Source organism: Fusarium graminearum, chromosome 1, assembly GCF_000240135.3.
Source record: "Fusarium graminearum PH-1 chromosome 1, whole genome shotgun sequence".
In the NCBI taxonomy this organism is placed as follows: Eukaryota; Fungi; Ascomycota; class Sordariomycetes; order Hypocreales; family Nectriaceae; genus Fusarium; species Fusarium graminearum.
Window position 1 is genome coordinate 3,368,620 of NC_026474.1, and position 26,525 is coordinate 3,395,144.

A 26,525-nucleotide genomic window follows, 5' to 3' on the forward strand; every position below is an offset into this window, starting at 1 on the left:
CACAATTGTCGTTCTTGATCAACGACGAGATGAACTGTCACTTGTTCCTCACTGAGCGAAACATGCATTCTCTAGAACTGCATGTGAAGGAGGGCAACCCGGAGGCAAACAGCTAAATAAGGTTTGATTCTATTCTCAGGGATGCACACTCGGTCAATATCCTGAAATCCCGTACGGACTGCGCCGCAACGATGCCTTCAATACCTTCGGGGTACGAGTAATCTGAACTACATTTCAACAATTACAGGAGGATATCTGTTTGGTGGCGGATCATGCTGCAGGTTTCCTATCTGAGACCCAATTTCGAATTATGAACAATTTGTGTTTCTCCTGACTGGCCCTGCATTATCAAGCAGTGGCAACGACGTTACAGTTCGTATAATGACACCCTACGACCAACAGATACTGATAACATTCAATTAGGGAAAGGAACAAGGGGCCCCGGTTGACAGGGCGGGGAAGTGTGCCGAGGATGTGTTTGGCATATGAAGATATCTAGATATCGCAGCTGATATTCCTCAAAGCTTAGACTTTGTCCACAAGCCTTGACGATCCAGCCCGGCATCTCCATCGTAGATATCCCGTTCCACCTGTCGAGCATTCACCTGTCGAGCCAGTTAGACGAGGCAATGGAGTCTGGGGAAAAGCTGGGGAAGAACTTACAAATCTAGGGCCAAGTTCCGAGATGTTCTTGGCACCGAGTAGTCGCATACACGTGGCTGTTTCTGCCTCGAGAACTGTGTTTTGCATGTGTTAGTCTAGCCAAGGCCTCGAATCTTGGGATATCGGGGATATGGTTCCCACTCACTCTCAAGTGTTCGCTCGACACCGGCTTGGCCACCAGCACCCAGCCCGAAAAGCGCTGCACGTCCAATGCCAACACCGCTGGCGCCCAGGCACAACGCCTTTACAACGTCTGTTCCTCGCTTGATGCCTCCGTCGATCCATATTTGAACCTTGCTCATGATCTCAGGGCAGTACTTGCGGATCTCGAGCAATGTATGCATGGCCGGAGGAGCCGTGTCGGCGGCGCGGCCACCGTGGTTGGACAAGATGATGGCTTTCACCTGAGGGGCATACTTGGCTGCTAGGAAAGCATCTTCATGTGCTTGAAGACCCTTGAGTACGATGGGCAGATCGGTATGAGCCGCCAGCCACGGAAGGGTCGTCTTCCACGTCAAGTCAGCCGCAGTACCGAAGAAAAGCTGCTGACCGACACCTCCAGCACCGGGCTTGCTCTCGCCGCTGGCGGGACTTGGCTCAGAGTAGTCAAAGTTTTGCTTCTCATCCAGTTCACGCTTTCCTGGAACAGGTGCATCTAGCGTCAAGCAAATAAACTTGTAATAATCTCGCATAGAGTTGATGCGCTTCAGCATTGCCTCACTCTTGTCTCGCTGATTCTGAACATAGAGTTGCCACCCAAAGATCTGGCCCGGCTTTGCGCCCTCAATAATCTGCTCGGGAGTCATGGAGGCGTTATTAGATACGATTTGCATGGCGCCAAACCGAGCGCATGCTTTAGCGATACCTTGCTCGCCGTCAGGGTGAGCCAATCGAGCCATCGCGGCTGGAGAGACAAAGATTGGCAGTCCGACCTTGTTGCCGATCAATGTTGTTGAGGTGTCGCAAGCTGTGCAGTCGACAAAGACGCGTGGTCGGATGAGAATATTCTTGAAAACATGGTTGTTGTAGCTCTTTGAGAACAGATCATCTGCGGCAGAGAAATAGTATGCCCATGCCTTTTTGGAAATGCGCTTTGTTGCTTCTTGCTCGATCTCATCAAGGTTCATAAGCGATGCCAATGGTGGAGGTTGGTCTTCGCTAGATTGTGTGACGCCCTTTTCGCCGGTCGATTGAGATTGTGAGAGTGTTTCCGGGTTGATTTCACCGAGAACGTGTTCGGGCTTGAGATTCTCCTCGAGGGTTCCAGGCGGGTGAACGGGATCATATTCTTCGGTGGCGTCCTTTCCAGCAAGCTTCAATATGATCTTCTTACCGCCTGGGTGAGATGGCAGAAACTCGGTCACGTCGTAGACCTTTCCGTAAAGGATAACCCAACAGCTCTCTGGAGTGTTGTGCTTGGCCACTATCGCGAGAATCGCATGTCAGTCAATTGCGCCTTCTAGAAACATGGACATATTGAGAGCTCAATTGAGGTCGTTCATACCTTCGGCCGCGTCAAAGACCTTGGCCATTCCGGGCTATATGATTGATTTGTATGAGAGATGGGTAGTATACGGGGGTATGTCGAAACAAGAGATGATTGAGAGGTGTTGTGAAAGGATAAAGATGGAAGAAATGGAAATGTTGGTCTGGTATCGAAGCCAACTTCGGAAGATCTACAGACTCGGCAGACACCAATGACCTTATCCTACTCCAACGAGGATTGGGGGTTCGTTTGGGGGGTGGTCTACAGGCTTTGTTTTGTTATGACAGGCAAGAGGAGCGACCAAATGGACAGGGCTTATGGAAACGAGACACGAATGAGTAGTATTAGGTCAATTGACTTCTCTCATGAGAACTCAGGTGGAATTTGCAATACAAGGTCCTTCTTCAATCATTCATCATGGATGAGAAAGATAATCATCTTGTTCGTTATTGGATCGGACTGGATACCGATCATGACGGCCGACCTTTGCCGAAAACGGGGGTTCCTGTACCTGAATCATCATGAGTAACTGCGCCACATTGTGTGCCACTTAATAGCCACAACCATTGAGGTCATTCATCTCACGCTAAGAAATTTAATAGCATTACGACATTGGAGAAAGCACTTTCCGAGCGACATCCGTAAAGAACGACAATTCCTACTTTGTTCTGCTTCACTTCTGTACAGCATATTTCGCCGTCCTTGAATTTTTCTTCTTCCGCAACATATCTCTATCATACTCCTGCATTGGTGTTTAATCCTCTTTCTTTTTTGCCAAATATGCGCTCGTCTGTCTCATCCTCTATCGTGCGCGATCTTTCTCGGACTTGTATCCGGTGTCAACTCCGAGCTCGCCGAGCCTCAACCCTCGCATCCTCACATCGAGCTTCTGCACCAGCAACATCTGTACAACGCAATGGAGCTTTCGTAACGGCCACTAGTGGTCCGGTGACGGCATTCGCTTATTCTAGCGCCGCTTCCAGTGCTGCGCAGCCCGAGTCGCAGACGTCTTCTTCGTCGAGTGCCCCGCCATCAACGCACTATGGGCTCTTCCCTGAGACGCTCCCCGATGGACCTCCCCCGGCAGGCCACTTCCCTATCAATACACGAGCTTTGCGCCGCGAGTTCCTTCGTCTTCAAGCCCGCGCGCATCCGGATATGCATGGCTCGCAGAACAAGGCCCGCGCTGAGGCAATGTCTGCGCTTATAAACGAGGCTTATAAGACACTTTCCAACCCTCTTCTACGAGCTCAGTACTTGCTCTCCCTACGAGGTGTCGACGTCGCCAACGACGAGACCCTCAAGGTCGAAGAGCCCGAACTGCTTATGCTTGTACTGGAGGCGAGGGAGGAGATCGAGGATGCTGAGAAGGAAGAGGATCTAGACGAACCTCGTGCAGCGAATGATGCGCGCATCGCCGAGAGTGAGCAGGTGCTAGAGCACGCATTTCGACACGACGATATAGAGGCTGCAAAGCACGAGGCTGTGCGCCTGCGTTACTGGGTGAATATCAAGGAGAGCCTGGACAACTGGGAGAGCGGCAAGCCTATAGTGCTGCAGCATTAAATAGGGACAGCAAATATGAGAGTGTATACAGTAAAACGGTATGATTTGGCGGGATATGATTTGGCGTAGTATATACGCCATGTCGGCAATCACGCATGTACAATTAACGCATTAGCGAGAATCATGGTCTCTGGGAACTTATCTAGCAGATATGGTCTTCAGAGTTAAATCAGAGAAATGACTATTCAACTCCCAAATGTCATGCGCAGTCGACGAAAGAAACGCTCAGTTGTGAGTATCCAACAATATTAATATTTATCGTGATATTACTCTCATCAGGTATCCAAAAACGCCAGGACACTAACCTGTGCGTCCACAAATTATATAATATTCCCATCATGACCCATATATTGAATGCGCCTGTACAATATACTCCAAGACAAAGGCGAAATGCCAACTTATCTTTGGTACGCAGGTAACTGCTCTCCACCACCGTGTCTCGAGCCACTGGAAGGTCCTGCGCCAGAGCCGTATCCAGGAAACTCATCATAATCATCAACTAAAGGTGCACTCGGTGCGCTCGGTGCGCTCGGTGCACTGGCTTCAGCTCCGGTGTCCACTTCCGTTGAAGGGCCGTCAATTCTTCTTCGCTGCATATCCTCGGGGACGTCCGGGGGAGCACTGGCTTCGTCCAGCAGCCGCCGTCTTTCGATTTCCTGCTTATCTTCCACGACACCAGACGGCGGCACTGCTGCTAACTCGACGTCGTCCTCTGTTGGTGCTGAGGGGCCTGCCTCGGGGGCACTGGGGGCACTAGGTACACTCAGATCAAATCCGGCATCCAGATCCGGGACCCGAGGCGTGTCCTCTGCGTCGTATATATCTTCATCATCCTGGTTTGAACTTGTTGATGGACCTGCCACTGGAGGTTGGCTTGGTAGTAGCCGTATCTCGGCCTGCCGAATTCTTTCTTTTTCTGATAGATTATTCGGATTCGGTATCTCGGGAGGGGGAATATACGAAGGCGCTGCTGAGGAAGAACCAAACCCGTTGGTACTTGACCCAGAGAAGCCACGCGAATGCGACGAAGCTTGCAAGGGAGGTACTTGTGAGTAAGGCTGTGGTGGATGTGAGGGAATCGAAGGAAGTCGACTACCATTGGTGTGGGGAGAGAAATAACCAGTAGGAGAAAGTGGTCCGTTCCCTGAATAGTATTCGAGGGAAGGCCCTTCGCCGTAGTTTGGCTCTTGTCCCATCATATCCTCTTCGTCGCTTTCGAGAATCTGCACGCTTCGTGATGTCGGCGACGCCCTCGACTTTTTCCTACCGCGTGACGAATCCGAGGTACCCACGACTGTCTCCATTGATACCGCGATTACCCCCTTTTCGTGGCGCATCTGCGAAGTGTCTGCGATATTTGCTCCCCTCCTTGGACCGTACGTATTGTTGTCTGTGCTTCCATGACCATAGGGTCCGAATCTCGCTGGCCCTGTTTGCATCTGATTCGACAATCTTCCACCCAGGTCGACAACCACCTCAACCACGTACTTGAAGCTGATCATCTCCCCAGGAACACCCTTGATTGTTGGGAATGAATCATCGGGCAGCTTAACAGTGACAGTGACTGATGTTTGCATAGTGTTGGGATCAATAATGAGAGGTGCTATGTTCTGATCGAGGTCCTTGCGGAATATGCTTGTCGAACTCGAAGATGACAAGGACAATCCACCGAGACCTGTTCTTGATCGTGGGAACACCTCTTCCTTATCAATACGAGCTATGTCTTCCTGGCTCATAGATTCGTCGAAAAAAGCTTTTGGCGGATTGCTGTCGATTTTGCCTTGTCTGAGTAGCGTCACAATCACTCCCGTCATGCTCTTGACCCGCTTGGTGTGCTGAACTGTGACTCGCACAGAGATGGCATCGCCTGGTAAGCAACCACCTTTGAGCAGCTCAACCGTCGCCGTGATCGTCTTCTTGTCTACCGCTTGTTGCTTGGCTGATGTGAGTGTCCCTACTTGGGATAGTGCGACTTCCGGTCTGCTCAAGCTTGTGCTGTTGCTGACACCACTGTCCCCGCTGACTTCGCTTCGCAAATCACTTTGTATCGGACTCCTCGGATCTGTGGTGTGTTCACGGTAGTCTTCTGTCGGTGTTTCTGTCAATTCATGCCCAGCGTTGACTTCGTTGACCTCGGAGTGGGCGGCAGGTGACTTGTCTATCACCATAGACTTTCTCCTTCGGTTTCGCTTCGAGATTGGTTCGAGAAAGATGGTGCGCGGTCTGGGAGTGTGTAGTAACCCAACATCCACGTTTTCTACCAGTATTACTTTCCTTTCGCATGATGACGTTGGGGCAATTGAGGTTGGTCGCGTTAGCGTCGCTGTAACCATGTAGGAAACCGTTCCTCGCTCGAACTGCACGTTACATTAGCAATTATACAGCGCCCAGTCGTTTCGTGTTCAACCTACATCAATACTGCTTGGCAATCCCTTGTCGGGAAACAAAAGGTCGAACCCGAACTCATATCTGCCTGGCTCCAGCCGTCCCTCGCCACTCAACACTTGTTCGTCTTGGAAAAGACTTGCAAGACCGTTTCCGTGATATCTTGGCCGTGCCGCATCGCCGTTTTGCGGTAACACAACAGTTCCTTGCGCCTTGGCGACCGAGGTTGGATCTTTAAGCACACGCACATACCCATGCAGTGATACGGTAAGATGAGTAATTCGAACCGGTTTCACGATGACGATGACGACAGCTCCACGAACATTGTCGCCAGCGCTATATCGACGGTGGGGTTCTTCGGCACGAATATGAAAGTCGGTGACGTTGCGGTTTCGATTGCGCAAAGGTAGAGAGAGTGGGAGGCTGAAGCGCGAAAGGAAACCTGGGCGCGTAGAAGAGGTGGCAGATGCCGTGGGTGACGTCGCCGTTGGGGCGTGAGAGGTGGAGGAGCCGGCAGACTCGGCCGGAGAGGATGTCGCGATGTTATTAGGAGTGTCGGGAGCCGTCGAGTTGGTAGGACCAGGAGCTTCTGTAACGTTAGAGAGCGTGGGAGAAGATCTCGAGCGGCGACCCATTCCCAGACGTGTTGCCAAAGGCATCAGGACCGGGGTCCAAGGTCGATAGCGACGTCGAGCTTATATAACCGACGTCGCGAGCCTTGGAGCGAGAGCGAGAGCTCACAGCCAGGTGGCTCTGGTAGCTAATGGTGCCGATGGGCCGTTGAAATGTATGCATGCGGGTGCGGGTGCGGGAAGGTTAAGGTTGAGGTGGAAGCAGAGACGTTAAATCCGGCGCGTCGGCGGTTGGGTTGGGGTTGTGATTGGGATTGGGGCTGCGTGTTCTAAGGCTGCAGGAGGGGTACGGGTAAGAGGGAGATCGACACTCGAGAGATGGATCAAGGATTGAAAAAATATAAATGAACACGAGTACGGATATAAAATACTTAGTAAATGCACTATAGACTGGGCGAGTTGAGATGAAAAAAGTTGGACTGGGCGATCAAGCGAGTGACGAATGTCGGGCTGCAGATGGCGGAGGCGGCAGTAGCAGCAACAGCAGCAGCAAGCAATGGATGCCCGGGACGGACGATACCTTAGTAGATTAACTACAACTAGCACTAGCAACTGTAAGCCACGATTGAAGGTTTACAATCGCGGGACGGGAGGGGGGGGAGGGAGGAATTCACCAATTGGATCAATACCTTTCTAGCGCCTGCAGAAGGGGGGGCATCACCCCCATAGCGTCTTCCATCGAACGAACGGCTTTGGGCAACGATGATGCAAATGCAATCAATGGATGGAGTCCTCTCAAAACAATTGGAGGGGGAAATACCTCAGGGAATAGCAAGAGTCATTGGGATGCATCATTTCTCCACCCCCAACCTAAATCCCACCCAAAATCAGCCATTGTTTCAACTCTCATTCTTCATCGTCACCTATGCAATTCTGTCTGTCAGGGAGGGCTCCCATCTCGAATCTACCCTACCTGTAAAGTCAGCGTGCATGTGCCAAGACATTGCAGGCCATCGCTCCGCCAAGAAAAGCTTGGTCAGGGCCTCGACGAGCTTGGCTCGCATGTCCAGCCGAAGACCTGGGTCCGTAGATAAACTTAGAAGACAGACAAGCATGGCTAATAAGAGCCTAGCGGAAACGGCCAGCTGAGTGCTTTTTCCCGCCCACCTGTCAAGCTTTCGTGTTACAGCTCGAATTCGCTGCGCCGTGCTTAGTATGTCAACGACAGGCCTCCGAAATGTGTAGTACTGCATGAGCAGCACTTTTGCAAACCTACATCATCAAAGCGCCAAAGCGAATGCAACTTGAGGACAACAGCTGCATCACAATGTCCCCCGTCATGTTGCAAATTTGGTGTGCGGCACGGTTGGTTCCGGGAAAAACCGCCAATGCAGGCCATGACGCGACCGACACGTCCCTCCCTCAGTGGAACATCACTATGGGTAAAGCATCCTCTGCACGGATACGTAGTACATACGACAAAGTACAGGGCATTGATGCTTGCAAAATCATCAGACCCCTATGCCAGTGTAGGCGGGAAAGATAAGGATACCGGCATCGTCTCCACGGTCGGGGATTAGGTAACATAAAGTGAGGGAAACATTTCAGATTCACGGATCTTAGCCATAGTCGCAATCGATTGCACTTGTTGTGCTCTTCTATTCTATGCAATGCCAACATAGTGGCAGTGTCTAATACCCGTACTTGCATTATCCATCCTCAAGGCAAGGTGCAACCTATGCAACCTTTCAATCAACCTTTATAATTATATACATGGTATCGTTATCCATCCCAGGATTTCTGGATTGCCATCCAGACCTATGTGACCAACCAGCGCAATGCCATGCAAATGCGATGCTACATGACAATAATAATAAACAAAGCCCAACCAGAATGAGACAAACCAAAACGCCGTACAGTGCTGTTGTATGCTTCCTTCCTTCTTTCCTTCTGAATGCTTTTTACACTCTAATCCAATGATTCTCCACTCAAAATGCTCTTTAGAATGCCTGCGCCGATACCGTCAGTCGCAGACTCGATCTCCTTCTCTGCGACACAACTTGTGAGTCTTCGCTCATCTCCAGTGGCGGCCATAGTCTTGCGGCCCCTCTTGCTGGGTGTCTGTGGTGCAGTAAAACTTCCAGTCTTTCCATCTGATGCAGTGACCAACCCTAGAGTCTCGAGGCTGCCAGCAACCTCGCGGAATTCAGAGCTCGATAGCGGATGCAGAACAGAGTCGCGGATGCAAAGCTGGCAGTACGCATCGAACAAAGTCTTGATAGTTGGCGCCTGGAATTTCGACTTTGAAGGTGTAGCACCACCATTGGCCATCTTGGCTGCCATTCGAATTCGCTTCTCGTAGGCCACCAGGGCACACAGCGCAGCCTTCTGTTGAAGGTTGAGTGTCTTGAGCCGTTGTGTAGTTCCGTTGCTGAACGCTGCTGCTGTGATCTTGTTGAGGTGACTGATCGATGCTCGAGGTGCCGTTTCTGCTGTGAGAGCCTTGAGAGAATTCGCCATTATCTGCACCACACTTCTTGTGCCACCTGATGCTCCGTTGATGTTCTCTCCAAGGGGTCGCTTGGAGGGTGTCATTTGTAGGAGCTCCTCTCTCGCCTCTTCCTCGTGCTTCTGTCTGGTCTCAACCTCTATCAAATCCAGTGCACGGCGACAAATCTCGAAGGCCTTACGAAGATCTCCAGTCTGCTTTGAGACCTTGCGAGAGCACAGGTCAATGGCAGCAGGGTGGATGAATGGCACGTATCCCTCCTTGCCGCCCGCGGGCATCAGCGATTGGAGTCGTGTGATGATGATGTTCTTGACTTGCGTTGCAGTGTAAGGAAGGAATGATAGTAGATCAGGCTTGAGGTTCTTGGCCTTCAATCGAGGAAGGAATCGATCAGTCAGGTCCAAGGCGTTGGCAATACCGACGAGGATGAGACGGGAATTCTTTTGTAGAGACCATTCGAATATCCGGTAAAGACTCTCCAAGCCCATGGTAAGAATGTGGTCGATCTCGTCCAGTGTAACAAGGTGGACAGTGCTTGACTTTGTCTTTGGCACAAACAATGCTTGTAGAGTTGTGATAGCATCAGCCTCCGAGGCGTCAAAACCCTGGCCAAGAGCACCAAGCAGTGTGGTGTAGAGATCCTTTGAAGATTTGACGCTCATACAGTTGACGTAGGCGTATCGGACATCCTTGTGGTTGGCATATTGTCGAGTCATCTCGGTGATCATGGCACTCTTGCCCGTTCCTGGGGGCCCGCTGACATAAAGGCAGCCATGGGGGGTGGGTGAAGAGTAACGGTTGAGAAATTCCGTTAGCTGGTTTCGTTCCTCCTCTCGACCGACGAGTTGACCTGGCTCGGCACCACGAGCAAATAATTGCCGCGCTTGTTGGTAAATGGTCTGGACCGCGCTCGGGGAAAGTGGTGTGTGTGGTGTAAGCCTTTTAAAGAGTTTGCCTGCCGACATGACAGCATGTCTAGGCGTGGTAGGAGGCACCGAGAGGGCATCTCGATGTCGTGGTGTTGAAGGCGTAACGGGGTTATGTTTTGTAGTTGCTTGTGATGGCGACTTTCGGGTTCGGGGAGGTAGCTCAGCCAACACGTCGTCCTCTTCGTCGTTAAAAGGGGAATATGCAGGATCTTCGTTCTCGTCGTTGTATGATGCAGCCCTTGCAAGACGTCGGCTTCGCTTGGGTGTAGTTACTTGGCAGGGAATATCTTGAATCGTCAAGTTAGCAGCTGCGTTGGGGTGTGTTCATTCCATCAAGCACTCACCAGTTTCGTCGATACCCCGAGCTCTCTTTCCCAGAGATGCTGTACGAGCCATGACTGTGTAAAGTGCCTTCCAACTTTTATTTATGCAGTAATGTACAGATGCAACTCGGTAACTCTTTCCAACAAAAAGTGGTACAGGGTTAGGAAGTAAAGGAAGTTGCAAAAACAATTGTTGTCGATGGCAACTGCAGGTTATGTGCAGGAATTAAAGAATGAAAGTGCCCCATATCGCTCTTACCATTTCCTAGGAAATAGGCGTCAAAGCGTGTTGAAGTCGCGTAGAAACGCGAGACGCGGGCCACGATCAATTAAACAAATGGTCCGTGCATTACGGTCGCGGTTAGAGCAGCGACAGCCTCACGTGTTAATAGAACAAACCCCTGCCGGTCACGACCGTTCGCGACACGGTTAACTAGCGCGATAAATGGATAGCAATTAAACCTCCTGAGACAGTCGTTGCTCAGAGACGCACCAGGACATTGACTCAATTGAGTAGACAGCTCGTTACCGAGAAGCATTGACTTTTTCCTTTTTGTCTTTCTCATTGACATGCCCACATGCATCTCTTGCCATGATGATACATCTCGATTGAACAGGCCATATTGAATTTCTAAGATATCAGCCCACTATATGCCATTAATGGACAGATTTTACTCTGTCAAGTTCGGAGCCTCGGCACTGAGAGAGTCCCTATAAAATATATTACGTCATTGTCTCCCATTGGAGATATTACCACATGTCCTGACTTTTCCTTTTCCATTTTACTCTGCTAAACATTGAATATTTTGTTCTGTTCTTCTGCAAAAGTGTTCATCATGACAACGTACATTCCAGCCCTCACTTTGCCAGACTCGGTCTTCCTCAAGCCGGCTCTTTCGGTTTTACTACCCATCGGCCTCGGCACAGCTGTTGGCTTCAGCGCTACTCGTGAGCTAACCTTCTATCCAGGACCTCATCGGCAGGTTCATTAACTTATTCTTTGTTGCAGAAACCCAAAAGACATATCTTGCGTTGAAGAAGCCCTCGGTGCAACCCCCACCATGGCTATTCGGACCTGTCTGGACTATTCTCTACGGGTATGACCTTTCAAAACTGTCATGTCAGGCACATACTGACTAGCTGTAATTAGTGTCATGGGATATGCCGCCTACCGAGTTGCTGACATTGGTCTTTCTCCCTTCTCTTCTCCTGAGACTATCGTCAACACCCGACAAGCCATGACTGTTTACTCCATTCAGCTTGGTCTTAACCTCATCTGGACACCTCTCTTCTTCGGCCTATACCGCCCCATCGAGGCCTCTGTTGACATTATAACACTCCTCGGAGTCAACGGTTATCTCACCTATCTCTACAGCTCCATTGACTCTACTGCTGCTTGGTGCCAGGTCCCCTACCTCGGCTGGCTTACCTTTGCTACCTACCTCTGCACTACTATTGGACACTTGAACAACTGGGACCTCGCAAGCGGCGAGATCAACAAGAAGGAGTAAGGTGATCCGGCAGAAAAATATTGTAAAGTTCACCTTTTGATCACGAGCTTCGAATGCAGCTACACTGAAACTTCAAGTCTAACGCACTCTAATCGTCTTTTTATCAAAAGTCTTATGTAACTGTCTATCTTAATCACCAGTTGAGAAATAATATCTCAAACTTATGCTCCAACCCACCAGTCTGATATATTCCTAAAATTCAAAGATGAACGCCCAAGATGCTCTAGCCAGTCGTCACAATGCGTAAGAACAAAATCGCTTTTCTAAACCAGTTGGTGGAACCTTAACCTCTACAAGTGAGAAACATCCCGTCCAGTTTCAGAGTGTTATTGGAGGGGGAAGTTTCGCTTTAATCCGTCATAAACCATGAAGATAAAGGCCGAGCTCGGCGCTGACCGGATGCATGTAACACCGCAGCCGCGGTACATGCCTCGAATACCGTGCTGCTGCCACAGTATAGTGCCTTCTTGCCAGAATGTTCGTCGTTGCACAAGATCACTGACGGCGGCCGTTTGCATTCGTGACTTGATTGTGTCCGCGGGGAAGAACAAGAAGTTGTATGAAACACCCGCCGATGCACCAGCAATCGCCTGTTGCCAGAACGGTAGTGGGGTATCAAGGATCTTCTGCTTCTCAGCCGCTGATGTAGCTGTCTTCACCTTGTGCTGATAGAACATGCTTGTCACCGTCTCCTTGGCACCGAACCAAGCAGAACCACCGCCTGCCTCTCGAATCAGCGTACCGAGCTGACCGTGCCAGAAACCGCGAAGGCCTTCATGACGAAAGACATGCTTGATGACGGGAATGGGACGGAGAGGAACACCAGCGGAGCCGTCGCCCAACAATGGGGCCTGGATCCTGCACTTGACAAGCTCAATTGGCGTAAGAACAAAAGACGTAAAGGCTCCAGAGAAAGCACCAGTCAACCAAAGATGCGGCAATGAAAGTCCCTGTTCTCGAGAGGCCATGTTGCTTGCAAAAAGCAGTTCGCGACCAAGACTTTCAAACACGAACAGACTGCTAGTTTCGGCGGCAGCGCCCACCAGAGGAGCAGTGATACCCCGGTAAAGACCCAAAACTCCATCGCTCTTGATAGCTTGTCGGAAGCAATCTATTGGACCAGTATATCGTAGCGGGAGATGGTCGGGCTGGCTCTGCAGTCGAACCTTGACTGTGTCGAAAGGGTATTCGATGTATTTGCCAACGGCACCGGCAGTCTGTTCTAGTTAGCATAGTCGAATTTCTCTAGAGTAATAGCACACACCGATCCATAAAGTATATCTTCGAGTGCTTCCGTAAGAGCTGTCTTGGCTTTGACAGGGAGCGCAGGCGCATGGGCCGCCTCGACAGAGACAGGACTCGGCTCCATCACAGTCGGATCGTATATATTAACGAGAATGATATATGCGAGAAAGTGAGAGGTATCGAACTGCGGCTTGTCGGCTGTGGGACGTTATGAATAGCAGTTTCGTAGCTACTGTCTTGGTCGGATGTGTGGAGTCGCAAGATGGACCCAACGAAATATACAGACTGCGGCTTCAGGTACGAAACAACCAGAATCTTGCAGCCGTGAGAAAGAGCGCAAAGCAGGTTTGAAGCGAACCAAACAGTGACAGATGGTAGAATATCCAGCTCGTAGGACGGATTGTGTTTCTCAACCGCAACTCTGAGTCATTTGTCGAAGAAAGGTATAATGAGAAACGTTTGGACGAAAAAAAACCGAAAACAAAAAAAGACAGAGTGAGGGGAACAAATTATCTCGCAGCTACAGGGCGAGCTATTCTCTATTGTATCAGGTTAAGTTTCTTCACTCACTACGAGTTATTAGTGGCCAATGCATGCAACATAAACCGTCGCCCTGTGCTGCGAGCCTGATAGATCAAGCGTTACGCTGCTACAGGTACTGGTGTTGCTCGTTTTGGGCATCTTCAATCCAGACCGTCCCTGTCCCATGGAGAAAAATTCTTAACAGCGCAGCATGTGACATCAGATATTCCGCTTTTCGCACCCATTCGACCCAATCAGACAGAACTGCTCCTTATCAGATCGACCGTGCACAGCTTGAAGCCGCAAAGCTCCAGGGATTTCGTTACATTCGGTTTGGAGGACCGGGGCTTTTAGGCTTGGAAAGACTCTTCATGTGATCCCTGGCCGTGAATGATTCCGTCCGAACCATCCATTGTCCTATGAGGAGTTGGAAAGCCCTGTAACGCGGAACAGAATTGGCGTTTTGTTGCAGTTTTCCGACTAGCGTCCTGCAGCTTGATCGAACTGATTGATAAGATATCCACTCCGGTCACGGCTTTGGTTGTACAATAACCTTCATAAGACCTAAGTATGGGAAGAGATAATCGGGATGTGGGTATATTGTTCTGAGTTTTTTCAATTCAACAAGTGAGCGATTTCTTTGTTGCTATTATGCATTTATGCCACTTGCATGATTTTGTGTATACTACCAAAGTACCTAATCAACAGGCCTCAGGGTATTAGAAAAAGTGACTGCTGGAAGCATAAAAGATAAAATTATTAGCGCAGCTTATGCCACTTAGACGAAGCTCCTTAGACTACTTATTTTTATACCCTAAGGACTTAGGAGGCCAACCTTTCTGCTACCCACTAGACAGGGCACTAACAACCAAATCTGGGCTGCATCTCATCATCCTCATCTTGATCAATACTTAATTCAGGGGAATTTTGGACATCTCAACTGAGTCCTCCAATGAACCTTGGAAGCTGTTTGCTATTGACTTATAGTGGTTGAGTTCCTTGATACTGAATCCCTCTGCCGTACCATATTCATCATTTGATGGTGTATTGTGATTTTTGAACTGTAATGTTGACTTTTCTTTTCTTTCTTATACCATATTCGTCATATTTTTATCCCTGGGGCTCTCACTCCACGTGTATTCTTATTGTCAAGCTTTATTAATGACTTGGCACGCTTGAAACGCTGTGCTCACTTCCATACTCGGTACACTATGCGTATCAATGCCCCGCGCATATTAGCACCTCCCACCCTCAGGATTTGAGAGACATTGACAGGGGCGTCCCGATAAAAAGCATATATACGCTTTCCAAATATGTAGGATATCGATTAATAACCTATAAACTACTAGGTATACAGTGACTTATACATGCCAAGTATAAGGAAGTCGTCTAAGCACCGACCCGGCTCCATACTACCCAATCTGGCTTTGCATCGCAACTTTGGAGAAGCATTTACTGCTTCTTCTTGTTGGAAGCCTTGGAAGGGGAACCCTCCTTCTTTTCAGCAGCCTCCTTGGCCTCCATAGCACGAACATCGTCGGCCTCCTTCTTCTCAGCGTACCACTCGCCAGCTTGGAGAACAAGAATGCCGACAAGAACAAGAGCGAGAATAGTGTTGCTGGCGGAAAGAACCTTCAAGCTGTCCTCGCGACCAAGAATAAGCTCGCCGCTCTCACCCTCGTGGGTCTTGCCGTCGAAGCCATCGTTGGTCCAGATCTCGGCGCTGACGCTTCGAAGAGCCTTGACAATGTTGGCAACGTAGACACCGAAGCCGATAAGGTAGAGGATGAGAGATGCGCCGTCAAAGAGGAAGTTGGCCTCGCTCGGGCGGAAGAGCTTGATGAAGAAACCGATGAAACCGATGGAGATGACAATGTGGAGAATGCGGCTGATGAGTGCGGGAGACTGATGCACAAACTTCAGATGTGTCTCGAGATGGTCGAAGAAGTTGTCGGGCACGGGGGCCTTGGTCCAGAGGAGAGGAAAGTCGTAAGGGAACGACGCGAACAGGATACCCAGGAAGAAGCACACAGCTGCGACATGGGTCAGTACTGAGAAGGAATTGGGCTTAGTAGATCTACTTACGGGCAATTATCATGAAAGTGGCAAAGGAACCAGATCCATGGTAGTTCTTCGACTTGGTAGTCTTGGAGTAGTCGATGAAGCCGCTCATGGTGACAATGCTTATTTATGGAGGGGCTTTAAAAGCGCGAAAGATGTTGCGTTGCGCAAGTGCGGAGTAATAGGGAACGTGTCGAGTGCAAGGACAACGACGCGCAGATGCTTAAATAAGCGAAATAGTCACTGTCGCAATGCGCTCAATATCACGCTTGACAATTGGTGTTTGCGGAGATGTGCGGAGGAGAAGAAGAAAGTAAAGTAGAGAAGAGGAGGTTGTTGGTTCTGTCAGTAGTGGGACAAAAACTAAGGGTAGCTTCAGGTTAGTCTGACATTAGAGCTGGAGCACTGATAGGTAGGTACCTTCCAGATTGGTGGTAGACTGGGGTTTTCGTGGAGTATCTACCTGTCCTTATCTCGTTATTAGGTGGGTTCTAGTAAGCCTCCAGCTCTAAGCAAATATGGGAGATTTTGAGTGGTTGTTGTGTTTCTTCAACTCCACTAGCCAGGGTCTCGATGTTGGTCAGGTCAGTTCTAGAAGCTCAACGATCTGACTATTGAAGATAAACCAAAGTATTACTTGAAATTAAAGAGATGCTTAGTTCAGCTGAAGCCAATCAAATATCTAATTCCGCAGAGAAAGACTGCCCGAAGAGTGCTTGTATTAGTACCCAGCCATGGGCTGGAGTATCTACTAACCTATTGGAACTGATATTGCCCGAGACATGTTGGTTTGTAGAAGCAGTTCTACTCAAAGACATATGTCTTTGTTAGTTAAAAATAACTTGTATGACACAAGACTATCTTAAACAGACTGTTGTCGTCGCCAAATCCGTCGTTCGCCTCTTCTGCACATTCCAGTTACGAGCTTAAGGAAAGTATTGCGCCGCCACTACACTATGAGCGCAAAGCCTCCAGCGTCTTGCCATACAAATAAATAGAAAATATCCGGCGGGCGCGATAAAGTCAAGCTGTATTTTCTCTCATTATATCGTGAATCGTCTTTGGGACCTCTGTTGTATCTTTACTTTCCACCTCGTTCAACCAAGCACTTAGACTACAAAGCAGAAACGTCGACTTGTCAAAATGACTGGAGCTCTTTATAATACTGCAATAATACTGTCTATTGTATCTTTAGTTGCATCGCAGGATTATTCCAACACTACCACATCGAAATCGACTATCTACCGAGGATCGGACAACTACAAGTATCATGGCTGCTACAACGAGACGACGCAGATTCAAGACTCTGCCGAATACCGCGCTCTTGCCGATGGCACCCATCTTGTCAAAGCCGGAAAGATGACAGTCCCTATGTGTCTCGACTTCTGCACTTCAAACGGGACACAATACAAATATGCTGGACTGGAGTGGTCACGGTATGTGCTAAAAATCATAAATATGAGACTGGGTTTGGCTTATGCACTAGATTGTTAGGGAATGCTGGTGTTCTCCATACTTGTCAAGCCTTTCAGCAAAGCTCAGCGATGATGATTGTGAGAACCCGTGCGAGGGTAACTCGTCTCAGATTTGTGGAGGACCACTCAGATTGAGCGTCTATCAACTTTCCGAGGGGGATGCATCAAATAGAGGGGCAGTGCTATCGGTACCAGGAGCCATACTCAGTCTCTCAATCGTGGCGCTATCACTGTTGTCACTGTAATGTGCCAAAGAGGTCTTGTCTGGGTACAATGAAGAAGTTATGTTAGATGGGTATATAGTCATAATTCGCTGCCATAACATCCTGTACGCAACCAACAAGTATTCAGAACTTCAAAGGGGCCATGCCTCGCTGCTTCACAGCCTGTTGCACAACCACCTTGATGCCCTCCACTGACCGTCTCCAAGTCTCCTGCCCTCGCCCCTTTCTACCATCTTGTTCAACCAACACATCCAACCACTTGACCAGCTTGGTCGCCTTCTCCAAATCACGCTCTTCCTGAACCACTCGCTCGAGAAACTTTTCCAATACTTCTATGTCCCCGCGATGAGGGCCATTTTTCCTCGTCTCTGAATGCCAAGCATCTAGCATATCTTTGATTTCCTGGGTCGAGGTTACCCCTGAACTTGCAAACGATATCTTGCGTGGCAATGTTGCGAATTGAATCCTAAGTTGCCCCCCTGGCAATGCCACGTCTGTATCAATGGAGTTCTGTTTACGCAAAGGAGCTTCCAGATTTGTTTGTTGGACTTTTTTACGCCTCTTGTGGTCTTCGATAACCTCCTTTCGCACGTCTTCGGGAAGCTCCGCGAGAAACTCCGAGTCAAGTTCTTCAACGACGTCTTCTTCCTGAAAAGCGTCGCCGACCTCATTCAAAGATCGGAAGTTGGTCTGCAATAGACCAGCCTGGGCATCTCTCTGCCTCTGAGCTTTGCCGAACAAGCCTCGCGGTCTGCCTCGCTTCGAAGGCGTGGTGGGCTTTCTGGGTTGTATCGTACGATCCTTGCGCGGAGATTGATGTGGTGTAGGTTGTTTGGGTTTTCGCCCATACGTAGCCATAATCTCAGCCTTCATGTCGTCGGGCAATGCATTAAATACATCGGGGTCTACCTGAGTTGGGCACACATCAAACGGCATGGGACTCTCCGATCTGGACTTGGGTATTGGAGATTCAGCCTCCTGTGGTATCCTTGATTTCTGAGCCATGAGCTTGTTGCGAATGCTGCTCGGTAGCTCTGCTAGAATGGCATGATCCACGTCTTTAGGAATTATAAACTGAGTCCCTGATATGTTAAGAGGCGTCTTTGCCTTTACATCATCTTGACTAGCTTTTGTCAATGCCATGGCAGGGTGTATTTTCTGCTTTCGTGGTGTCAAAGGATCGTCGGCGATTGGATCGTTGGAAACCCCGAGACCTGGCATTGCTTTCTGTTTCTCGGGACTCTCGAACTCATCGATCTGTTCCGCAGTGGAATCTTTCTTAGCTGGTGATGATTTTGTAAAGGCGCTGAATGCCAGCCTCTTCTGACTACCACCAGGAGCTGCCAAGTTGGTCTTGATGGGTTCGAGCTTTGTCATTTGTACTCCGAGTCCTCGTAGATCACCAGGGCTAAACTTGAAGGACCGCAAAATATTGACGGCTTCTTTACCGATGACTTGTTGGTCATTAGTAGCCACCCCAAAAGTGGTGCTTTTATTGAATGTGTCGCATTTGCCATGACCCAAGGATTTTGGCGGATCCAGGGGTGCGTCCATCGACCTTCTCATAATCTTCATGGTGAACTGCTTTCCTCTGACGTTCTCGTTCAAGAGTCGTTTTTCCAGTTCCTTGCAGAGGTTGTAGACAAATTCCTCAGCCTCTGGTTGATTGATAAACCGAATGCCCCAATTGACTTCTGCAGATACGGACTTGCGTGGCGGTTGCTCACCAACTTCTGTACGATCAATACCAAGAGCATATTCTCGGAGCTTCTCGCCGGTCTTGGGTCCAAGAATCGAAACAAGGCGCTCTTTGGATACTTCTCGCAAGTCTTTGACTAGGACCACACCGATGTCCTCGAGCTTTCCACGAATACTCCTCGCAACACCAGGAAGCTGTTCAACCTTGAGATCGCCGATCATATCCAGCACATCACCCGGTTCCAGCTGATATTGGCCAGCGGGCTTGGCTTTTCGTAACGCGACTTTTGCTTGTAAAATGTTTGCGCCGATTCCGACAGAAACATGGCAGTCTGTGAGGGATTTGATTTTCTCGCGGAGGTCTTTTGCAATCTTACCTGCCATGTCTCTCTCCAGCGCAATGTTTTCTGAATCAGGTCCCATGCCTTGAGATCCAGCGGATTTCATTACAACTGACGTTATGTCAATGAGAGCCTCATCTATGCTGACGCTTTGTACCACGCCACCAATGTCTAGCATTGATTCATAGAATAGGCGACTGGCTTTTTCATATGCAGGAAAGTCGTAAGGAAGCACTTTCAGATCTGGGCACAACTCAAGGGCCGACTTCATCCACATGCCGTTTTTCACTCCAAACTCTCGAGCAGGATAGTTGCAACTTGCAATTTCTGACCCAGATCCTATGCTGTGCGCGACAACCGCTGGCTTGTTGATTAACTCTGGTTTCTTCTTTATCGAAACGGCACAAAAGAAGCTGTCAAAATCGACATGCATAACATAGCGTCTCGAGTTGGGGCGCTTCTTGGTATTAAGAGTCGATTGCCCCTTTTCTACAGCCAATCGTTGCATTCTTGATTTCAACTCAGCCTTCCATGTAGAGAGGTGATGCAGTCGGCTCTCAGAATAGAATTGCTTTAGAAAGTCGGGATTGGCTGTCGACGATTTTCTGATTCGTGGATCGGATAACAGTTGTGCATTGTGCTCTTCAGATGTCATCGGCTTTGAGGGTTCTCGTGCCTTGGTCAGGAGCGTGGGCGCAGATACTACTTCTCCTTGAGGCATAGTGTTATCGTGATCGTCCTTGTTTGTTACTAAACGACACGGAGTTGCGATTGATTGGCCTATGACAGGAGACCCGGGAGGTGCCTCTGGCTTCTTGAAAGAGGGACTGTCAACTCCTTCCATTGGTGTTGTGCCCAGAGCTCGACTCATGCCGTGAATTGGTGTTTGAGCCTTCTCAATGACCTGACCAAGAGATTGGCTCGGTAGAGCAGGCACCTTGAATTGGCCAGTGTAGAAACTGTTCTCAGACTGTTCACGATATCCTTGCTTGGCTCGAGGAGTTGATGGCGCTAAACCGCTACTTCCGTCAAATGTGAGCACTTTCTGTCTCGGACCCTCGTCCAAAACGCGATAGTTAGACCATGGAAGAAGCTGTCCTGCTTGAATAGAATCCATGATCCATGCAGGTTTGACAATCCGGTAACGGCCAAAGTCGACCGACTTTTTGGGAGTTAACGTCGACGCAATGATATGTGTGGCCATTGTTTTAGAGTCTAGATATTGGAGAAAACCACCGCCATGCTGCACTATCTCGCGATGCAGGCTGTAACTGTGAGCTGGTATTCAGACCAAGATGGTTCAAGTGCTACTTACACATGCAATGGTGGTTGAGTATACCCTGTCACATGCGCGACAATACCTTTGAATATTTGGGGTTTGTCTGACTTTGCGCGCGTCTCAGCATCCAGATTCTGGAGTTTGATTTTCTTGCGTCTGAAATAGTCGTTGAAACCACCAAACTCGCTGCCCTCATATTCATCTCCGCCTTCATTTTCAAAAGTATGCGCCTCGATGCGCTTTCTCACTTGAGAAGAGTTTTTGTCGAGAACACTTCCCATTTCGTCTCTTTCTCTTTGATGGCGGTGTTATTCTGTCGGTAAAGTTCACAATAATCGGCGGCGAGTTAATGTGCCTGTTGATGAATCCTGATCAACACCGTCTTCGTATCACATGGTTATTTCAGGACGGAATAGTATATGATATGTATAAAAGATCATGTTATCCAGAATCCGATGTGGGCGTACGCTTGTGCGTTGTTTGCGAGGTTCTCACAAGATGCGACGAACCGAGGCGTGAGTTAGTGATGCCAAAAGCGCGTAGAGTGGAGCACCAAAGCGCGTTTTGACACGATAACCCGTGACATTTCTGCACAGCCATGCGCATGCGCCACAAGACGGTACCCATGTACCTTGCTGTCGAGGTTCTGAATTCAACTTACGAACCCAACTTATTGCAACATCAACCTAGCCTTTTGGTCATTCAGTGCTCAATTACCTGGGCAATTACTTCCAAGATGAATAATGACCAGTTTCGTAAGCTCATAGCTTCAAACGCACAAAAGAGCTCCGCCAGTAAAGATGGCGCATCCGCATCAACCCCAGCTGGAAATGCGCTTGGGTCAAGACAAAAATCAAGCATCCCAATGACGCCGTAAGTTATTTCTATATACTTCCTGACAAAGTACTAACACATCTCAATAGACGCGCTGTAGCTGGAGCTCAAGCAGACTTTGCGCGACAACTTGCTGAGCGCAACAATGCAGCTCGGCCCCAAAGGAAATTCAAGTCTTACGATCCCAAGGGCGTCAAACTTGCGACAGGCTATACCGATCGATCGAAGGAACGCGACGAAGATACAGATGATGAACGTGTACAGAAACTCAAGGAGCTCGAAAAGCAACTGAAAGATGAGGAAATCGACCAGGAGACATTCGAAAAGCGACGTTTCGAGATCGCAGGTGGAGATTTAAGCAGCACCCATCTGGTCAAGGGTCTCGATTTTAAGCTTCTGAAACGAATTCGAGAAGGAGAGGATATCTATGGTAAGAAGAAAGAAGAGCCTGAAAAAGAGACCGAACCCGAACCCGAGCCGGAAATCGACCTTGATGATGAATTCGAACAACTGGAAGGCAAAGAAGTCGAGGCAGTTACCAAAGAAAAGGTTGAAACCAAGAAGAAAGGTCAATTGTCGACTGTATCTCTAGCACCCGGCAAAAAGCGAACACGCGACCAAATATTGGCAGAATTAAAGGCGGCACGAGAAGCAGCCAAAGCACAACAGGCAAACGCACTTGGAGATCGGTTCAAGAAGGTCGGAATAAAGCAAAAGGCTGGGTCGCGAATAGAGCGAGACCACAAAGGACGAGAAGTCTTGATCATTACAGACGAAGATGGGCATGAGAAGAGGAAGGTTCGCAAAGTCCAACCTGGCACCGATGAAGATGAGAGTGACCGGAACGGTCTCTTGATGCCAGATAAGGATGCAAAGCCTCTTGGCATGGACGTCCCAGAACAGTACAGGAAAACGGAAGAGGAGCCCGAAGAAGACGAGGATATGGACATCTTTGATGGCGTAGGGGATGATTACGATCCCTTAGCTGGCATGGATGGTTCAGACTCAGATTCAGATGAGGAGGACGAATCCAAGAAAGCGAAACAACAGAAAACCGACGAAGAGCCCACTGCAGACACTTCGATGCCACCACCACCGAGACCGCAAGCACCTCGAAATTATTTCCAAGGTGCCAAAACTGGTCTTGTGTCAGAAGAAGAAAGGAACAAAGCGCCATCCATGTCTGATCCTGCGATTATGGCAGCGTTCAAGCGCGCCGCGGCTCTTAACCCAATTAAGACAGAGAGAGACGACGACGACGACGATGAAGATGGTGAGGCTCAGGGCGAAGAAGCACAGAAGAGGGCAATGGAAGAGCGAAAGAAGAGACTTATGCAAATGGCAGACCGAGATGACGAAGATCTTGACATGGGCTTCGGTACAAGTCGACTTGCTGATGAGGAAGACTTTGACGAGCGTAGAGTCAAGCTCTCGAAGTGGGGCGGCAAAGACGATGATGACGACGAGGGACACTCAAAAGGTGGACCAAAAAGAAAGCGAGGAGCAAAGAAGCGAAAGGGCGATGCTAATAATGCTGCCGATGTGTTGCGTGTGATGGAGGCGCGCAAGAAGACGACATAGACTGCACGGCCTCGGCTACCAGGAGTCAATTTTGCTATTATAAAATAATATTCGGCACAAAACCGAGTCTACCTAGATACCCCAGGCAGAATAATCAATTGTTTACCATAACAAGTCCAATATCCGCGTTTTTTATGTAAAAATTTACAGCCTTTGTTCTGTACAAGCTTAAGCTCCTGCTTGAAGAGGAAGCTGGTTTGTTTAGTTTGACTGCTAGCCAACTCGTCAACTCCATACTTCACCTACTATGTTACTAACTACTGCCTGTCAAATCAAACAAAATGCCTGGAGCGTGCGCCCCAGATTTCAGTCAATTGAGTCAAGTTTCCATCCAAGCTAAAGAAACAACCAGCAAAATGAGGGGAAGATACCCCACCATAACTAAAGCTTCCAGGGTCTATTAAAGAGTCCTGAAGGCTGGTAAAACGTCACAACTTTAACAACTCACTTGCAATATCGGTAGGTATTTTGTTTTATCCAGTTGCGGTTAACGCTCTTACTCAATTCAGTCTAACTTTTTATTACAGAGTCTATTACGAAACTCTTCTTTTGCACAAACCTATAGTTTATTCATTCTCTCAACGACTTTCCCCTTTATCCACCTACACCTCTTATCTACCATGTCCGAAGCTCAGGTTCCTATTTGGTTGGATTGCGATCCAGGTCATGATGTACGTATAAACAGAGGCGGGATCGTTCGTTTTTGTGTCACTCCGAAAGGAGGTTAATAAGTTATGATACGAGACTCACTATAACAGCCTTGTCTTTAATAACTTCCTCTTGGCTCACACATCCACAATTGCGCTGTATTAACAATCTTGCAGGACGCTTTCGCAATTCTCCTTGCAGCTTATCACCCTCAGATGAGACTTCTTGGTGTCTCAACAGTTTTTGGAAACGCATCTCTTGAGTATGTCAATTGCTGCAACACAAACACTAGGTATAGTGTATTATCAGAGAACCTGCTCCTAATCTACATACAGAAACACCACACACAATGCGGCTTCTATTCTCACCGCCATTGGAATGCATGATATTCCCTTGTATATCGGCTTGGGAAAGGCCCTTGAGCGCCCTGCTCTCCATGCACCAACAGACATCCATGGCGTTTCTGGACTAGACGGCACTGATCTTTTGCCCACGCCGCTCGTCACACCTTCAACCATGCCAGCCGTTGAGGCCATGGCCACGGCTCTACGTGCTCAACAACCTGGAACAGCGTGGATTGTTGCGACAGGTGCGCTGACCAATGTTGGAGCTCTGTTCCGTGCGTACCCAGAACTTATCAGCCACGTCAAGGGTGTCAGTCTCATGGGCGGCTCTATCGGTGACAACTTCTCAGATGCACCGCTAGGTGAAGTTGATGGTCGACCTCGAATCGGAAACTACACGCCTTGGGCCGAGTTCAACATTCTCGTTGACCCCGAGGCTGCTGCAACAGTCTTCCATAACAAGGAGATTGCGGCCAAGACCACGATTGTGCCGCTTGATCTCAGCCATCAGGTGCTGGCCACACCTGAGGTGAGAGATATGCTTCTATATGGGCCTGGTGCCGAGAAGTCGGGCTCTGGAAAGACAACTCTTCGAACAATGCTTGTTGAGCTCCTTTACTTCTTTGCCCAAACATACGCGTATGTCTTAAAACTGCACCCTGGGACCTTCGACTGACGTTTCCAGTGACACTTTCGGCATTACTGCTGGCCCCCCTCTCCATGACCCTATAGCTGTTGCCGCCATACTGATCGGTACGGAGAGCGAAATCCCCTTCTTTGAGTGGGACGCCAAGCACAGCCAGCCCCCTCAGCACGATGAGCGGTTCGAGGTCACCGTTGTCACCGAGGGCACTTTTGAGGAGGCCACGGAGGGTGGTAAGCAGACAGGCCGCACAATCGCAAAGTTGCTCCCACCTGGCGAACAAGGTGTCAGAATTCCACGCGGAGTCGATACTGCCAAGTTCTGGCAGGTCATTGAAGAGTGTATCGAGCGAGCAGATGCAAAAAATGCTGCGCTCGCGCTTGCACTATGATTGGATAAACCCACAGGTTATTGTAGAGTACAACCACGCAAGTAGCATAGACAATCTGACGACTTACTCTGTCATGATGGATCTATTAAATATTGTTACAGTCTATAAGTCATTGGGAATGGTTTCCTTACTGCTTGAGTCCCAGTCAAGCATCACTTTCAGGCTCTGTTCATAGGTCCAGAGAGTGACAGCACTCGCCGGCGCTGATTTAAGTAGGCTAATAGTTAAGCCTTTATAAAGGCCGCGGAAGCCTTCTGTGCGTAGAATTGTTTTTATGGCGCCTCGGGCGGTGGAATATTCGGGAATGTTTCCGTACACATATTGGCTGCGTGCTGGTCCCTGGACTTGAATGCGCTTTCGGACAAGATCAAGAGGGAACACGACTGTCTTGGAGATGACGCTGGCACACATACCAGCTGTAGCATCGCCACTGCCCCATGGCATGTGCAACCCTTCCAGGGACGATCTGAGGGACTCGTATGTGACGAAGAAGATACCCATAAAGGGCATAATCTGGGCGAGGCCGGGTCCAATTCCTCTGAAGAATCCTCGCCATCCTTCGTCGCGCTTGATGTCCCAGATTGCACTCCGAAGCGACTGGTATACGCGGTGCTGCCCCTGAGCTGCGAATCGTGTTCTTAATAAATCAAGAGGATATGTGACAGATGTAGCTGCTGCACCCGAGGCCGCGCCGGCAATAAAACTTTCTGCAGAATCGGGTAATCTTGAAGGGAAAGCTGTTCGAAGGAAAACGGTCGTCGATCGATAGGCCGTGAACTGGACAGCGCCATAGCAAACATATAGGAGCTCCGCGGGGACATTGCCCTTCCACAAACCTGTCAAGCCTTCATGCTTGAGGATGTGTTTTAGAGTCGCAAAGGCTCCGCGATAAGCTGGGCCGTTGCGCAGAGCTGCTACTTGGCTGGGAAGGGAGTGAGGTTGGAGTTGGAGACGGATCTTGATGACATCGAGGGGAGCGACGACGAATCTAAGGATCAGATAAAATTAATCGCGGTGCCCATTTGGAAGGAGGACCAGGGATGAGAAAGTACCTTGAGACGAGTCCTGCAATTCCGCCAGCAGCGACTACTTGGACCTTTGAGCCCTAATTATGATGGTAAGCCTGGAGTTGCATGAACTAAAAGCCAAATTCCTACCTCATCCTTGAGGTGCCCTTCTTTGTGTGACATGCATCAAGTTTCAGTCCTGACGGACTGCGGGCGCAGGAAAAGAAAAAGAATTGATTGGATTGGCTGCACTCGATAAATATAGTTGATATGGCTAAATTCGAAATC

The 26,525-nt window shown here is 49.1% G+C and overlaps 12 protein-coding genes across 12 annotated transcripts; 5 read left to right on the forward strand and 7 right to left on the reverse strand.

Annotated features, from left to right (window-relative positions):
* Positions 1-231: 231 nt before the first annotated feature.
* Positions 232-2,264, reverse strand: FGSG_01027 (uncharacterized protein). The gene is made up of 4 exons (XM_011318479.1): positions 2,168-2,264; positions 809-2,086; positions 664-737; positions 232-605 (listed from the first exon to the last, which is right to left on the reverse strand). Exons 1-4 carry the CDS (start codon positions 2,193-2,195, stop codon positions 519-521), a joined length of 1,467 nt encoding a protein of 488 aa, XP_011316781.1. The 5' UTR covers positions 2,196-2,264; the 3' UTR covers positions 232-518.
* Positions 2,265-2,929: 665 nt separating this feature from the next.
* Positions 2,930-3,748, forward strand: FGSG_01028 (uncharacterized protein; the record flags this gene model as incomplete). Its single annotated transcript, XM_011318480.1, has 1 exon — positions 2,930-3,748. One exon carries the CDS (start codon positions 2,930-2,932, stop codon positions 3,713-3,715), a length of 786 nt encoding a protein of 261 aa, XP_011316782.1. The 3' UTR covers positions 3,716-3,748.
* A 199-nt stretch (positions 3,749-3,947) lies between these two features.
* On the reverse strand, positions 3,948-6,371 carry FGSG_01029 (uncharacterized protein). Its single transcript, XM_011318481.1, has 2 exons — positions 6,127-6,371; positions 3,948-6,072 (listed from the first exon to the last, which is right to left on the reverse strand). Exon 2 carries the CDS (start codon positions 6,046-6,048, stop codon positions 4,114-4,116), a length of 1,935 nt encoding a protein of 644 aa, XP_011316783.1. The 5' UTR covers positions 6,049-6,072; positions 6,127-6,371; the 3' UTR covers positions 3,948-4,113.
* A 2,269-nt stretch (positions 6,372-8,640) lies between these two features.
* On the reverse strand, positions 8,641-10,506 carry FGSG_01030 (uncharacterized protein; the record flags this gene model as incomplete). The annotated part of the gene is made up of 2 exons (XM_011318482.1): positions 8,641-10,418; positions 10,455-10,506. The coding sequence occupies 2 exons, from the start codon at positions 10,504-10,506 to the stop codon at positions 8,641-8,643; spliced, it is 1,830 nt and encodes a 609-aa protein (XP_011316784.1).
* A 466-nt stretch (positions 10,507-10,972) lies between these two features.
* On the forward strand, positions 10,973-12,266 carry FGSG_01031 (uncharacterized protein). The gene is made up of 3 exons (XM_011318483.1): positions 10,973-11,381; positions 11,443-11,530; positions 11,584-12,266. The coding sequence occupies exons 1-3, from the start codon at positions 11,270-11,272 to the stop codon at positions 11,942-11,944; spliced, it is 561 nt and encodes a 186-aa protein (XP_011316785.1). The 5' UTR covers positions 10,973-11,269; the 3' UTR covers positions 11,945-12,266.
* Positions 12,267-12,270: 4 nt separating this feature from the next.
* On the reverse strand, positions 12,271-13,313 carry FGSG_01032 (amino acid transporter arg-13; the record flags this gene model as incomplete). The annotated part of the gene is made up of 2 exons (XM_011318484.1): positions 12,271-13,161; positions 13,209-13,313. 2 exons carry the CDS (start codon positions 13,311-13,313, stop codon positions 12,271-12,273), a joined length of 996 nt encoding a protein of 331 aa, XP_011316786.1.
* A 1,850-nt stretch (positions 13,314-15,163) lies between these two features.
* FGSG_01033 (uncharacterized protein) lies at positions 15,164-15,884 on the reverse strand (the record flags this gene model as incomplete). Its single annotated transcript, XM_011318485.1, has 2 exons — positions 15,164-15,744; positions 15,797-15,884. 2 exons carry the CDS (start codon positions 15,882-15,884, stop codon positions 15,164-15,166), a joined length of 669 nt encoding a protein of 222 aa, XP_011316787.1.
* A 406-nt stretch (positions 15,885-16,290) lies between these two features.
* On the forward strand, positions 16,291-17,492 carry FGSG_01034 (uncharacterized protein; the record flags this gene model as incomplete). Its single annotated transcript, XM_011318486.1, has 4 exons — positions 16,291-16,356; positions 16,629-16,707; positions 16,968-17,208; positions 17,297-17,492. The coding sequence occupies 4 exons, from the start codon at positions 16,291-16,293 to the stop codon at positions 17,490-17,492; spliced, it is 582 nt and encodes a 193-aa protein (XP_011316788.1).
* Positions 17,493-17,594: 102 nt separating this feature from the next.
* Positions 17,595-21,070, reverse strand: FGSG_01035 (uncharacterized protein; the record flags this gene model as incomplete). Its single annotated transcript, XM_011318487.1, has 2 exons — positions 17,595-20,781; positions 20,826-21,070. The coding sequence occupies 2 exons, from the start codon at positions 21,068-21,070 to the stop codon at positions 17,595-17,597; spliced, it is 3,432 nt and encodes a 1,143-aa protein (XP_011316789.1).
* Positions 21,071-21,525: 455 nt separating this feature from the next.
* Positions 21,526-23,204, forward strand: FGSG_01036 (uncharacterized protein; the record flags this gene model as incomplete). Its single annotated transcript, XM_011318488.1, has 2 exons — positions 21,526-21,662; positions 21,713-23,204. 2 exons carry the CDS (start codon positions 21,526-21,528, stop codon positions 23,202-23,204), a joined length of 1,629 nt encoding a protein of 542 aa, XP_011316790.1.
* Positions 23,205-23,824: 620 nt separating this feature from the next.
* On the forward strand, positions 23,825-25,230 carry FGSG_01037 (uncharacterized protein; the record flags this gene model as incomplete). The annotated part of the gene is made up of 4 exons (XM_011318489.1): positions 23,825-23,875; positions 24,029-24,114; positions 24,188-24,835; positions 24,882-25,230. The coding sequence occupies 4 exons, from the start codon at positions 23,825-23,827 to the stop codon at positions 25,228-25,230; spliced, it is 1,134 nt and encodes a 377-aa protein (XP_011316791.1).
* A 102-nt stretch (positions 25,231-25,332) lies between these two features.
* Positions 25,333-26,424, reverse strand: FGSG_01038 (uncharacterized protein; the record flags this gene model as incomplete). The annotated part of the gene is made up of 3 exons (XM_011318490.1): positions 25,333-26,218; positions 26,283-26,335; positions 26,419-26,424. 3 exons carry the CDS (start codon positions 26,422-26,424, stop codon positions 25,333-25,335), a joined length of 945 nt encoding a protein of 314 aa, XP_011316792.1.
* Positions 26,425-26,525: the final 101 nt, after the last annotated feature.